We start from the raw sequence: 15,130 nt of genomic DNA, 5'->3' as shown, positions 1-15,130 counted from the left end.
GCAAATTAAGAGGCCGTTAACACCGTCACACTGATGTTTTATGCTTAGGATCGTATTGTTTCCAGTCTAGAGAAAGGTAGACTGGAGTTTTGTGTATTTACAGAGACTGTTGCAAAAACTAAGCAGCTCATAAACGTCAGATTTAACAGAAATCCCACGAACGTCACTAAGACGTCAGTAAAAGGGATTTTTATTTATAGCTTTAAGTGCGACTGCAGACAGAATGCGTAGGGGTCGATTTTGGAATAGGGCCAATGCATAAGAAAGGGGGATGAGTGTAATTATACCTAATAATAATAATACTTAATTTTCAAACTCCTTCAGTGATTTGGTCACAGCTTGTTTAGATCAGTGACTCAGACATGTCTCTAACTCTCATTGTCTCCCTGGCCACCAGCCTCCTCCTCTCTTTCGTAATTTAAAATGAGTAACTATCGACTGCTTCGTTTTGAGACGACTTTATAAACTAATTAAAGCGTTAGTGAAGAAATGAAGTGAAGAAGCATCTTGCTCTCTTGTTGGAGTGGGAGACAACTAAACGCCCTCTCTGTTCCATATATATATTTGATATGCAAGTAATAAAATAACTGTATTCCGTCATTCATTAGGATGCAGGTCATTTTCAGTGCTAACCAACTCCCCTGCCAGTATCCCATATATCCACCATATAACTCCCACTACAAGACAGGCGATAAATAGATCACTGCGTAATATATAGATTTATATTTATAGTTACTGCACTGATGCTATATATAAGAACTGACTCACTCTATAGGCTCCATCCAGCCTGTGCAGGAGGAGGAACAGCGTGCAGTATCAGATCTGAGGTGGAAAGATTTCTGCCTGCATGAAGCAACTACTCATAACCATTTCAAAATATGTTGGTATTTTGTTGGGCAGCTTCATAAAGGACAGCAACTGAAGATGTTTGTTATTGATTCATCCACAGATCCTTTTCAATTTGTATCAACTAGTCCAGACACGACTGTTTGAAACCTGCTGATATTTAGCCAGTGGTATTTTTGCTCGCGGGTTCTCCAGGAACTGCTCATTCAAGAGAAGTACTTGAAGTACGATCAGAAACAAAAGCGGAAGGCATTGTGGTTCATGGCAAGAACCGCAAGGAACGCGTACTCAAAGTGCCCGTTGGTAAAAGACATAATTATGTAACTATTCTAACTCATTGTAGGCCTCAAATGTATTTTGTCTCTCCTGGGACATGTCTCCATGCTTTAATGTTCAGAAAGCTCTTCATTTTTCTCATCCTGCCTGTGCTGCAGCACCTCTTTTCACCCTCTGTCTGAAACCAGAGCCCAGTCTGCTCTGATTGGTTAGCTGGCCGGCTCTGTTGTGATTGGTCAACCGCTTAGAGATGTCCCGCCCCCTTAACCTATCACGTACAATGTGTTTGAGCGCTAGCCAATAGAAGCGTTAAGTGATGTCACTATGTTCGGGAAGTAAACGATGCAGTCCAATTGAGGTGTTTCAGATGTGTGAGAGAAAATCCCTGTGTTTTTGGAAGGAAACATTGAGATTTTAGCCTTCGCAGACCATTTACATGCACTAAACATATCAAAAACACTACAGGAAAGAGACCCCCCCCCAAAAGCAGAATAGGGCCTCTTTAATAAACTTTCCAGCATTATATTAGAATTGAAAAGCTCCACTTGGAACATTTAATACCTCTCTATTACTCTACACATGAAGTATTTCAGCGTCTAGTCTCACATTGTCGAGTACTTTAATATTAAAATGACTGATAACCAGTGATGGGCAAGTTACTCCCAACATGTAATACAGTACATATGAGTTATTACTGTCTTTTCAAAGTAATAAGTTACATTACATTAGTACTGTCTCTGAAATGTAATGCGTTTTGAGTTACTTTCACCAAAATAATCGCAAAAGTTTGGCTTTAAATGCTGAAATGTAGTTTATGCAGCTCATTAATTACAGTAGTACATGCTGAACATTAGGAAAAGAGCTAGAGCTTAAACTCATGCTCCGTTTAAGTGGGCTGAATAATATGTGATACCGGTAACATGACGTCTCTGTGTTATTATTAACATGTTAGTGGAGCCTCTGCACGGCCCTGTAACCTGCTGTACGTGAACGAGGGATTCCACAGCTGACATACACTGCAGATCTTCAACACTCTGCCACGAGTCTCTGAACTTCTCGGGGTTCAAGAGGCATGCAGACCCAGAGAGAGTGACCTTCTGTTGCTTCGGCCTGCGCGCAATCCTGTCTTTTCTTTTCTCCGAGCCTGCAGCTCTGCATTGTGATCCTGCAGCTCTGCATTGTGAGCCTGCAGCTCTGCATTGTGAGCCTGCAGCTCTGCATTGTGAGCCTGCAGCTCTGCATTGTGAATCTGTTTCTGCAGCCCTCTTACCTGCGTTACTGAGAATTGTAACGGGTATTATATTACCCAAATTTCAGAAGTAATGCGTTATATTACTGCGTTACAGCAAAAAGTAATACATTACTGTAACTCCGTTACACCCAACACTGCTGATGACACAACTCCCTAAAGGCCTAGCAGGCATTATGAATCAGTTTGCTAAAGCTTACATTCAGAAAGAAATAATTATTAACTCTATCTTTAAATCCTATTAGGCCCTAAGCTGTCTCAATCTTTCAAAAACATCTCCAATATGTAATTGTGTTTTACAACATTTCTGGGCATGCCTTTATGTTGGGCACAATCCAATTCACGTCTCTTGATCCTGTTTGTTTGCTGGCTCCGATGGCTGCAGCACGCTGTGTCTGCGCGCCAATTCATTCTTTCGTTTATCATAATGGACATTTCAAAGGAGAACACACTGGCAGTAGAGAAACCAGTATTTTAATTTAGCACTTCTCCCTAATCTCTGATGACATATCGTATTTTCTACATTTGAATACTGAAAATGTGTTGCGTATTATTCCTCTTAGCACGCTTTACCATGCAGTTCCATGTGCATTGGATTAACACGGCTCATGCGGTCTGAAGTAATCATTTGTCTTTCTCTGTCAGGCCCTGTCCTTCATCGTCCTGCCTTTCATCCCTGCGTCAAACCTCTTCTTCCCCGTGGGGTTCGTGGTGGCGGAGAGGGTCCTCTATGTGCCCAGTATGGGCTTCTGTGTTCTCGTTGCACATGGATTCAAGATCATCTCACATAAAGGGTGAGTGCTTTTACGGCAATTATGTAACCGTCTTGAATGCAATAAACCCAATATATTGAGCTGTACGACCCATCAAAGGGCTTTCACTAGTCAGTATTCACACACCAGCAGTGGCTCAGTTGTCTAGCAGCGGCTCAGTCAGTAGGGGCTTGGACTGGGAATCGTAGGGTCGCCGGTTCAAGTCCCCAAACAGACTTGAAATATGGAAAGTGGACTGCTAGTTCACCCCTGCTGTGGTGCCCTTGAGCAAGGCACCGGACACCTCCAATCCCCCCTCCCCATTGCTCCCCGGGCGCTGCACAATAGCTGCCCACTGCTCCTAGTACTAGGATGGGTTAAATGCAGAGGACACATTTCACTGTGTGTGCTCTGCTGTGTGCATGTATGTGACTAATAAAGAGGGTTTCATCCTCCGATTCTACATTCATAGAGAGGCTAGGTGCCATCTGCTCAGGGAGACTCACGTTCATATGTTTTACTGTGTGGCCTTAAGTGTCTATCAAGGATACATCAACATGTTGGCAGGGACATGGAATCCAACCACTAACCATCCGATCCGAAAACCGCAACTTCTTTTAGCTCTTGTAATTGTGCCGTAGGGAAATATGAAGAACCGAAGACGTGCTTGCTATGTTTTGTGAGCACTTCAGAGGCACCTGTTACTACAATGTTAAGCATTACATCATCATTGAGTGACAGATAAGATGCAGACTAGGGTTGCTTGATATTCTGAAAAAATAACGGACATTGCATCGTTTTTAAAGTGCAATATTCTAACCCTAATGATTTATATTTAGATGTATAAAAAATAGTTTCTGTTTCTGAAATATATTTCTATACAACTGCTGGTACTCCTTGTTAGGGCTTAACAACCAAACCAAAACCAAATGTGATTCTTCACTTGTTGTCTTTTGTTCTTTGCTTATTTTCAAGCTGTGTTCAGTAATGTCTGCTTTTGTAGTTTAGACTTTTCTTGAAGATAAGACAAAAATGATTCTGAGTTTAAATAAAGCAGCAAAACCTTTCTGAAATCGATGAAGAAAGGATATATTGTGCAACAATACTGCCAGCCTTATTACACATATACCCCTGTACTACTCACAAAATAATAAGGCAAATTCTTTGTTTTTTTGCGTGACCAAAGCAACATCATTTGACTGTCTTTATACATTCCTTCATAGGTACTTTAAGAAGATGTCCTGGTTGGTAATCGGGGTGCTCCTGGCCACACACGCAGTGAAAACGTTTAACAGGAATTGGGACTGGGAGTCTGAGTATACCCTGTTCACCTCTGCCCTGAAGGTAAGACGGAACGGACAGTCAAGGCAGCTATGCTAATGGTAGCCTGGAAAAAGAGGCCTCTTTTTAATGACGATGAAACAAAACAAGCCCATTAACCTTTGTTCCTAAACGACCTGCGCTTTCAGGTCAACAAGAACAACGCCAAGCTGTGGAATAATGTTGGTCACGCTCTGGAAAACCAAAACAATTACGCCAGGGCTCTGCGGTACTTTCTCCAGGCTACACGCGTCCAGCCGGGTAAGACAAATTAATATTGATATAATAAATCATGATATTTTGTGGACTCGGACAGGGGGAAACGATGGTGTGACACAACTGCCGACCTCGTTGGATTTGATGGTTGAGGATGTATTGTTCTCAGTGTTTAAAGCACACTGTGTTCAATTTATCACCCGTGACACAATTGTGTTTATAACTTGCATTACCAATACTTTTTAAACAAATTCAAAACCGGCCAAACGAGCTCAACAAAAGCAGCAACACCTGCGATGCGAGAGCCCCGCTCTAATGTGGATCACACTGTTTTTAAGCAAAGGCTGTGTCCGATACTTTTTTGTGGTGTTTTTTCAGGCCAAGTTTTGGCTGGCAATCAGGTTCTCCTGTTGTTGTTGTTGTTGTTGTTGTTATCTTGGCTTGATTTTATTTGTTTAATTCAAGTATAGACATCTGTCAGTTGGACTTATAAAAACAGGATGACTCAGTGAACTGGAACACTGGGAAGTTAGATAAGGTAAAGATGACAGATTGCAACTGCCTGCATTTCTGCCTGATGTGGTATTGTTAAGGCTTCTCTCCCCCCCTCCCCCCAGCTCTTTTAGTTTAGGATGTGATCCCATCATACTGAATACTGTGATTACACTCTCGGTGGCATAAGGGCGTTGCTACTTCTCAAAACTAATGAGGCTCTGTTATGCTTTTTGGGGGTCTTCCCTCTCCTGTAGTTTGCTATGTATGTTTTAGTGCATGTAAATGGTCTGCCAAGGCTAAAATCCCTCCCCACGGGTGACCATTTGTATCAAAGACCAAGTCCCTACAGACTGCGCCACTACCTCCCCAAAGTGTGACATCACTAAGTAACACTGGCGCTTCTATTAGCTAACGTTCCAACACATTGTACGTGATAGGCTAAGGGGCGGGACATCTCTAAGCGGTTGACAAATCACAACGGCTAACCAATCAGAGCGGACTAGGCCCTGGGGAGGAGCCGTTTCGAACATTAAAGCATGTTAACCTGTCAAAGTAGAGGCACATAATACAAACATGAGCCTGAAAATGAACATAACCATGTTTTCTTTAAGTCCTGGTTACGGGAAATAAAAGTGCTCAATGAGTTTCAGGCCAAAACATGCTATGGAAGGCCTGATGATGCATAACCACATGGTTAAACTGTCTATAAAACCTGTCAAAAAGAATGTAAAATGCTGCTTTCAAGCAAAGCCACACTTCCTATTGAGGAACCAGCTCAACCACTGACGTTCACCTAGAGTGGAGGGTCGGGGAGAGTCTGCCTTTTGTTCTGAGCCTGATTCTAATTTCAGTTGAGCGATTCGAACTTTTTCTGAAAGACTGCCAACTCTAATTGCAAAAGGGCACTTTGATGCAGTTCAGGAAAGTGAACATGGCAAAAGTAGGAGTGTAACCTTGAGAAAATAAAGTATTTCTGAAAGCTTCACTGGCATTTAAGGGTTACAGAGTCTATAGAGCTGCCGCTTACTGGCAAATAATGGACTACAGAATAATAGAATCAAAAAACAATCATATGACATTGTACAGGATGTGTAACGTCCTATATGTGTTGTTAATCCACTCTGAACAATGCCATGTTTTTATCCAACTGAGGAGAACATTGAAATGAGATCCACAGAGTGAATTGAAAGGAAGCACTGTTTGGGACTTTTTCAAGCATTAGTCGTTTCTTTTCATTCTATTGAGCAAAAACATTATCCAATTCATAAATCATGTTGGAGAAACACAAGTCGTTGAAATCTGTCAGAAACCTTTTGATTTATGGAAACCTGAGCTGAAATCACATCAGAGATGGACAGGTTCATGTGGTCATGCTCAGGTGGGTGTGACCTGGAAAACACCGTCCTACTAAAGAATAAATATTGCCACATTTGAAAGATTGTCAATTTGGTTTTAACAACGCTAAGTTTAAAAAATAAACACAAGCTTTTCAAACACATGTCCTCGCTTCTTCTCCCGTCTGGTCGATAGAGAAAATACATCAGTGAGGGAAACCAAAGAGACCCGGGAGGCAGCTAGGGGGGGAAAGCCCTTTGTGAACATTAAAGCATGTAGTAGCAGCCAAAATCCTATACTCTTTAAAAGAAAATCAACTTAAACTAAACTGCCGCTGAGGCACCAGATAGCGAATCGTATGCAGGGGGAAAATGGTCCAGGTCCAGACAAGTCACCGTTTGTGCGTTTATTTGTATTATCAACAAAGAGCACAGCTTCCAATCCTTGCCTTTCTAGAGCCTTTCCTGTGGCTCTCCTGTGGCTTGAATCTATCCGACTGTGGAAAAAACTATTTGCCTTCTGGTGCTCTGCTCCCACCACCACCTGTCTCCGATATACACATATAAACTACACCAGGTGCCCTAATCATCCAAATAAAAGCATAGAAACAAATGTAACTAACTTAAATAACAAGATGATGATGATGATGATAATAATAACAATAATAATAGTATATTTATTATAAACAAAAACAGGAAGTAAATAAATTATAAAATAATATAAGGCAATTTATTGCTCCATCATACGTAAACATGTGACAGCAGTGGCACAAAATACAAATATTAACCGTAAAATGAACATCAGTTGACTGTTTTGCTCTGTTTTCTTTCAATACAATGTTTTTGCAGATGACATTGGTGCTCACATGAATGTTGGAAGGACCTACAAGAACTTGAACAAGTCCAAAGAGGCAGAAGATGCGTACTTGATTGCCAAATCCCTCATGCCACAGGTATATGATAATGTCTACGACATGTTTTTGAACGGCTCCAACAGAAAAACCTCTCCATGTTTTACTGACCTCCTTGGATCCACCATTCCTATATTTTCTCTCCATCGTCAGGTTATTCCAGGTAAGAAGTACGCGACTCGTGTGGCCCCTAACCATCTGAACGTTTACATAAACCTAGCTAATCTGATACGGGCCAACGAATCGAGGCTGGAGGAAGCCGACCAGCTCTACCGACAAGCCATCAGCATGAGGCCAGACTTCAAACAAGCCTACATCAGCAGGCAAGCGTTTTCACTTTGCTCCTATCAGATGTCAGCCTTTGAGCATGAATTAACATCCGTTATACTCACCACAGGAAACAGGGATTCAATAACTGAAATGTGGACATTGACGTGCATTAGCATTCGTACTCGTTTGTTTGAATTGGCCTCCATCACTGCACTGAGTGTTTTCATTGATAGCTGATAGCTTTTGTAGCATTTGTAGCTAAATGGGGTAATTTGTACGGTTCTGTCGGCTGTTTTGTTCTGTTTCTACTGAAGTAATGATGGTAATCTTGATAAAAATGACTCGTATACCTTTGGTAGTTTAGCTTTAAACATGATCAGTCACTACTTGTTATTCCACAGTTCAGTTTCTTTTATATGTTCTATAATTTAAATAACACACACGTCACATAAATGTAGTCTTATTATTTCAGATTGTTTTTTAGCATATAGTCCCCTACATTCCAACCTCTAACAATAACCAAATGGCCCCCCACATACTCCTTTTTGTGTGCTGTTAATTATTGTCTTTCCTTTTTGCCTCAGAGGGGAGCTGCTTTTGAAGATGAACAAGCTGACAGAAGCACGGGACGCTTACCTCCGAGCCTTGGAGCTTGATCGCACCAACGCTGACCTGTGGTACAACCTGGCCATCGTCAACATCGAGATGAAAGACCCATCGGAGGCTCTGAAGAACTTCAATCACGCCCTGGAGCTGAACCCACGCCACAAACTGGCGCTCTTCAACTCAGCGCTTCTGATGCAAGAGTCTGGTGAGTGATGCCTGTACTTAGTTTGGATCTTGTCCAGTTTCCAAATGGAGGCAAAGAACTTGCCTCCATTTGGAATCAAGCGCTGCCTGTACTGCGTGTCCCTGGGAGACTCGTGGGATTGTCTTCGCTGCATGACTTCACCGTCTTAGGGATAATGTTTAAAGGCTAAACAGGTGTTTGAATACCATTTTGAAGTGAATATTGTGGAGCTTAACAAAATATTTGTTTGGTACAGATATTCCTAAAAAAAATAGTCCTTTTAATTTGTTTTTAAATGACCACTGGAGGATGTTTTTATAGAGACTGAAAAAGACAATCCATTGGCACTGCTGCTAGTCAGAAATTAGGCAACATTATAGAGGGGGAATACTTGGCATGGCTATATTCACAGGAGTCCCTTAAACTTTAGATGCTTTATGCAAATTCAATGCATTCTTGGAAAACAATATTCCGTTTTTGCTTGCAGTTTAAATGTGTTATTTTCAGCAGGTAAAACATCTGAATACTCCTGCATGCTCGGGGCCCTGAACAGTCTTGAAATTGCATAAGTGTGGTAAATAGAAAACTGAGACTCTTGTGGATCCAGCAAGCTGCTCTATTGTTTTCACGTGCGTTGATGATAGTCCCTAAAGGAGCCTATTGGTCCTTGCTGTTGAAAACGAGCTGTTTTGAGCTGTAGGATCGTCACGGTTTCATTAAACGTCATTGATAGACCTATGGCACTCAGAGGATGATTGGCTTTCATAGGAATATCGACAATAAGGAGCCATCCAAGCGCAGAAAATGTCAAACTATTTTATACCACATGATGGCATGGATTGGTCTTTGGTGTTTCCTCAAAGTCATGCTTTCCTAATGTCATATTTTGGAGTGTTTTTGAGACATTTTATCAATGCGGAGTGGTCACAAAAGCTGGGTAACAAAGGATATAAATGCAAGGGAGTGCGATCGTCTTTCAACCAGGCTGTTGCTGGTTTGATCCCAGCTTGTGCAGTCAACATGTTCATGTATCCTTGGGCAAGATACTGAACCCTGAGGTGCCCCCGATGGCCAACGGCGTGTGTGAGTGTTATTTTCCCTAGAGCAAGGTGTACTGCTCTGCATGAATGAGGTGTGAATGGGTGAATGACTCTCAGTATGTAAAGCGTACTGAGGGGTCCAGAAGACCTGATAATGCGTTAACCCTAACCCTTTAAACCCGAACAATTCCTGCAAAACGATAGAGCATGGAAACCAGAATTATATACTTCCATTATAATGTTCCAAGTCCTAGTCCTAGTACTGCAGGTTCAAAGTGTGCTGAGCTGATAATAAAAAGTTAGCATAAAACCCTGGTAACACTTGCGAAATGACATCTAATAGGCCATAAAGATACAAATTGAGAACAACTGGAACATTTACATAAAAAACAGGACATTTTAACAACAAAGCTATAATTAAAAAATCTACCAGTCAGCAAAACTACATCATACTTACTACCGAACAACTGATGCAGTGCAGACACGTCTCTGTTTGGTTGTGGGGGGTTACTAAATGAGGTTGAACACAAAACTCTGTAACCTTCTACCCCAATTACGTTGAGTTGAGTAGAGATGTACCATGAGGTGAAAATGCGACATCAGTGAGTCACTTAGGGTAAGACTAATGTCACTTGGAGAGTGAAACCAGGTTCTTAAGGAGTGGCTTTTCTGTGGCAGTGCTAGAGTTCCTGGCCAAGTTTCTGTCAGTCCACACATCAGTGGCTTTGTGTCAAAAGAAAAACATTAATTCATGTTTATATTGAGTTTGTTGGACGTTTATGAAGGCACATTCCTTTGCGTCCTTAGTTCATGAGCAGTTCATAAACTACTGGCCCATTGCTGCTGCAGGTTAATGCACGAAGGAAGATACAGTGTGACATAGAAAACATATACAGTGTAGGAAGAGTTCTTCGTGGAGGCAAAGAACGTCAAGCTGGGTCTATTTATTTCATGTTAGGTCGTGCAAACAAAATCGACAAAGAGTTGTGTCAGTAATGTAGCAATATTAACTTGATAGACAGCGTCTGTTTTTCAGGTAAGCCTGACGGTGTGATATGATTCCAGAGCAGGTGTTGACACCTTTCCTTTAATCTAACGGATGATTTTATTGACCGTTTTATTATGTGTTTATGCATTGTCAGACATTCTGTTGCATGTTTTGGCTCAAACTCATTTGTAGGATTGTTGACTTTTATTACCCGTAACCGAGAGGACATGCTCATTTACAGCTTCTTATTTATATGAAGTGTCTCTCCTGGGACATGTCTCCATGTTTTAATGTTCAGAAAGCTCTTTATGTTTCTCATACTGCCTGTGCTGCAGCCCCTCTTTTCACCCTCTGTCTGAAACCAGAGCCCAGTCTGCTCTGATTGGTTAGCTGGCCGGCTCTGTTGTGATTGGTCAACTGCTCAGCCCATCACGTACAATATGTTGGGGCACCAGTCACAGCGATGTCATTATGTCAAGGAACTAAAGAGAGGATGGAGGGATTTCAGCCTTTGCAGACCATTGACATGCACTCAAACATAAATAACAAACTACAGGAATGGGGAAACCCGTTAAAGCAGAATAGGGGCCTCTTTAAAGATTCTGTGGACCTTTTAGTTGAATATAACTTCATCAGTGACACCTTTCCATTATGTCTCTGCTTTTTGTGGCAGGTGAGCCAAAGTTCTGGCCCGAGGCGAACCGTCGCTTCCTGATCTACGTGGAAGAAGAGCCCCAAGACGCCAACGGCTACTTCAACCTGGGCATGCTGGCCATGGACGCCAATGAAAACGTGGCGGCCGAGCAGTGGATGAAGAAAGCCATCAGTTTGCAGCAGGGCTTCCGCAGCGCCCTGTTTAACCTGGCGCTGCTTTACTCTCAGTCCAAACGCGAGATAGACGCGCTGCCCGCGTTGGATGAGCTGCTGCGGCACCACCCGGAGCACATCAAGGGCCTCATCCTGAAGGGCGACATCCTCATGAACCACAAGAAGGACACGAATGGCGCCAAAGGCTGCTTCGAGCGAATCCTCAGCATGGACCCCACCAATGTGCAAGGCAAGCACAACCTGTGCGTGGTGTACTTCGAGGAGCGCGACCTGCCGCGGGCCGAGCGCTGCCTGGAGGAAACGCTGGCCCTGGCGCCCAACGAGGAGTACGTGCGACGCCACTTGAGCATCGTTCGCAGCAAGATGGCAGCGATGAGCGCAGCAGGGCAGCCGCTCACCGCAGCAGGGGGGGGGGACACCGCGGCTGTTCAGGAGGAAAAGCCAAAGGGAGTGGAGGACAGGGAGGAGGAAGTGTCTGAGGGTGAGGAGGAAGGGAGGGGTGCTGATGCCGTAGGGAAGGGGACTGGGAATGAGAAGAATGTGCGGAAATCCTCCACAGAGAGTCTCGGAGGTGTAGGCGTCGACCAATCGGAGTCTTTGGACAGTAGCCAGTCTGACAAGCGGACTAAGGGTAAGTCCACTAAAGAGATTACAGATATAGAGGAGAAACGAGCAGCCGCCCTGAAGAGACTGGAGGAGATCGAGCGCATATTGAGTGGTGATTGACAGGGTTGTAATTTATAGCTGGACTACTTTTATAGCGCTCCGGGATAAGACTGCATTTCCCAGTGTGTACTCTTATTTACACCCTTTTTGATTGACTCCCTCGTTTGCAGGCTGCTCCACATGTTCTGATTTGACACTAATCATGTAAAGAAGGGAAATCTGCACACGTAACAATAAGCACAAATTGGGATGATCTATTTAAAACCAGACGTGTGCTTCATCTGAATGTCCACATATCTGCCATAGTTATAAATATGAGTTGTTTTTCTCTGTGTAGTCCTTGTTTATCACTGGATAATATGTGACTCACTCCTATGAGTGATTGTCTTTAAAAACAGAATGATTGTATCCCGAACAATTAAAGGAAGTGACGCGTTACCAGATTTCCTCAAGGCAAGGATGATAAGTGTGCCTCAGAATAACACCGAGAGTATTTTCTCTCGCACAAAACTAATCTCCATTGATCTCGCTCTGCGCTTCCTGCCACTACATCATCATCCTCACAGCTGCCTTTCCACCAAATGTAATTGTGATGGCAGCTAAAAGACTATTATCTCACTCCCTTCGTCACATTAGCCATCTCATCTCTGTCCGCCAGACTTGAGACACCACAGCCACGGTGGAGATTTAGGTGTGTCCCACTCTTCTACCCCCCACACACACGCACACATAATTGTATGCGACGGTCAACTATGACGCACGCTCATCCTCCGCATCATGTGTTCCTCATTTTCAAGTTCCTTCGAATCTACAGGAGGAATTATCACAGCACGTTTGCAGAAAACAGATCTCCACATTCATCCCGCTCCGCAGCAGGGACCGACTAACGTTGGGTTGTTCCACATTGAAGTTTTTAATCGCCTTTGTGTTCACTTCCTGCAGCATTCGTTCTTGTGATCCCTCTAAATCACAGAATACTCGAGCTGGAAGGAATCGATTGTGCGTTAAGAATCCAGAAAGGCTTGTCTTTGAAGATACTGCGTGGCTCACATATTCCTATAATCGATTATTAAAAGAGTTTTGTTACGAATAAAACGTAGATACTTCTTCAGAGTGTTTCCTGCAGAATTACATCACAGACCTCTGCCATCGTTTATTTTCTAATGAGAGAAATTGGGATTTCTTGAAGTCACGGAAAATTAAGGAAAAGTATAAAGTAAAATCTGCTCATTTGCATGATGTGTTTTCACGTCTAAAAACGCCATAATCTTCAACACTTAACTCTGCTTTCATCCCATCATTCTTCACATGTTTATCATCGTACAGCAGACTGAAGAAGGTCTGGACATTATAACCCTTATGAACATACTGAAGAGGATTAGGGCCACACATTTTTTGGGTCAAAATTCTGACTTTAAACTCAAAATTCGACAAAAAATTCACTTTTGCGCCCAAAGGAAATGTCACGTGACCCCAACCCTCTACCGTATGAACCAAATCACAATTTTTACTTCTGAATCATGAAATGCCAAACGCTTCACGTGCCCCATCCTGACTTCCTCGACAGTTCCCAATGTCATTTAAGACCGCTCTAGGCGTCGACACGACATAACTCTATCATGCTCCTGTTAAACACCTAGTGCCGGAGGATTTATAAAGCCTACATTATACCTGATGTAAACAACACAGCAGCGTCCTGATTCGACTCGAGTCGTGAGCAGACACTAGGACCCGAAAAAGTCAACAATGTTGGATTTGTGACGCTCAGAATAAAGCGATTTCAGTCCGTCTTCCTCTCGGGATGATCATCAGAACTCCTGTTTTTGCGTCACATTACAATAACGGTATGCTGACCCTCTCTGCTCGACTGAAAGGAAAGTAGTCTGATTACTTTACAGCGGTGGTACTAAGGAGCCTTGCTATGCATCCACCTTTACAGTGAACTTGTATCCAGTGTTATTTATTACGTTCATGCCCTGCAAATGCTGTAGATGTATTCTTTTTGTTAACCGGTTGCTTTGCATTTACGGTGCATTATGTTAAATGTCCTGTCACTAATAAACCATAGATGTTTTTCACTTTGAAACACCAGAGCCATGTCAGTGTTAAACACGTGTGTGTGATATCCAATCAAACGTGGTACAGCGTTGAATGAGGAGACATGCAGTTTGTACATTTATTTCGCTGAGTGGCTGGTTTTTGTACTATTTCTTTTTATGCAATAACCCTTGGTGGTGGTGGTGGTGGTGGGGTGTGTGTGTGTGTGGGGGGGGGGGCGTATAGGTTATTAAATAAAGTGAGATGACAACTCATTGTTCTGCTGCCTGTTTTTTCTGTCTGCACGGTTCCTGTTAGTTCTGCTTCAGAGTTTTATGAGATGAGGGAGCATCATGTTTGCATCGCCCCGAGCAGGAAGTCAACGCCGGTGCCAATACAATTTGAAATCCCAAATTGAGTTCGAAATTGAAAATCAAATGTACCAAAAGTATGCTGTGCTTAGTCTCTCTCTCTCTCTCTCTCTGACCAATTACATTTTGGCCGTAATGCAATTTAGGAATACACGGCATCTAATGCATCTGTCCCTCGGCAGGATTTCACTTCCTGCTTTTAGAACACAAAAACTGATCTATTGACTTTTGAGAAAGCATGAGATAGTAAAGTAGTGTTTAAACTAAAAACAGTTCAGGTCTTAATTAGGAAAAAGGAAAGAAGACACATACAGCCAATCAGGTGAGGTGATTTGAGCCAGGTTTCTGCTTCCACTCCAACTCCAGAATTTAGTTTGTGGGGTTTGCAATGTGTTTTCAGACTCGGAATCCACAGTACGCTGGGTTTGGTTTTAAAGTGTAATGAAAAAGTGTGACGGCTCCCCACAGTGATGTGTGTGTTATCGGAGTATGCAGCTGCTGTCACACCTGTGGCTTGGTTAACTTTATCCAGACTAAAGTGAAAATTATATTGGCTTTTGTTTTGGTATGGTCTGCTTCCTTATCACAGTTCTTTCCTTTTAAACTGAGGAGTAAACACAAAGTTTGACTGACAGGTAACTGAAATAACACTGACTAACAGATCATTTTTTCTAGATAATAGATCTACACATTGCGCAATTACAAAATGGTAAACCCTGTCTCTTTCCTTATGTTGATAAA

The 15,130-nt window shown here is 42.6% G+C and overlaps 1 protein-coding gene across 1 annotated transcript in view; it reads left to right on the top strand.

Annotated features, from left to right (window-relative positions):
* The window catches only part of tmtc3 (transmembrane O-mannosyltransferase targeting cadherins 3), a 29,872-nt gene extending 15,647 nt beyond the window's left edge, over positions 1–14,225 (top strand). Inside the window, exons 8-14 of the mRNA XM_063874030.1 lie at positions 3,017–3,165; positions 4,347–4,467; positions 4,593–4,704; positions 7,338–7,441; positions 7,553–7,722; positions 8,254–8,480; positions 11,161–14,225. Coding sequence (XP_063730100.1) covers positions 3,017–3,165; positions 4,347–4,467; positions 4,593–4,704; positions 7,338–7,441; positions 7,553–7,722; positions 8,254–8,480; positions 11,161–12,041 — 1,764 coding nt within the window. The 3' untranslated portion in view covers positions 12,042–14,225. The remainder of the gene's footprint in view (positions 1–3,016; positions 3,166–4,346; positions 4,468–4,592; positions 4,705–7,337; positions 7,442–7,552; positions 7,723–8,253; positions 8,481–11,160) is intronic.
* The last annotated feature ends 905 nt before the right edge of the window (positions 14,226–15,130 follow it).

The sequence above is a fragment of the Eleginops maclovinus genome, chromosome 2 (assembly GCF_036324505.1).
Source record: "Eleginops maclovinus isolate JMC-PN-2008 ecotype Puerto Natales chromosome 2, JC_Emac_rtc_rv5, whole genome shotgun sequence".
In the NCBI taxonomy this organism is placed as follows: Eukaryota; Metazoa; Chordata; class Actinopteri; order Perciformes; family Eleginopidae; genus Eleginops; species Eleginops maclovinus.
The sequence above is the reverse complement of the archived record's forward strand: the minus strand, read 5'-3'. Positions and strand labels throughout refer to the sequence as shown.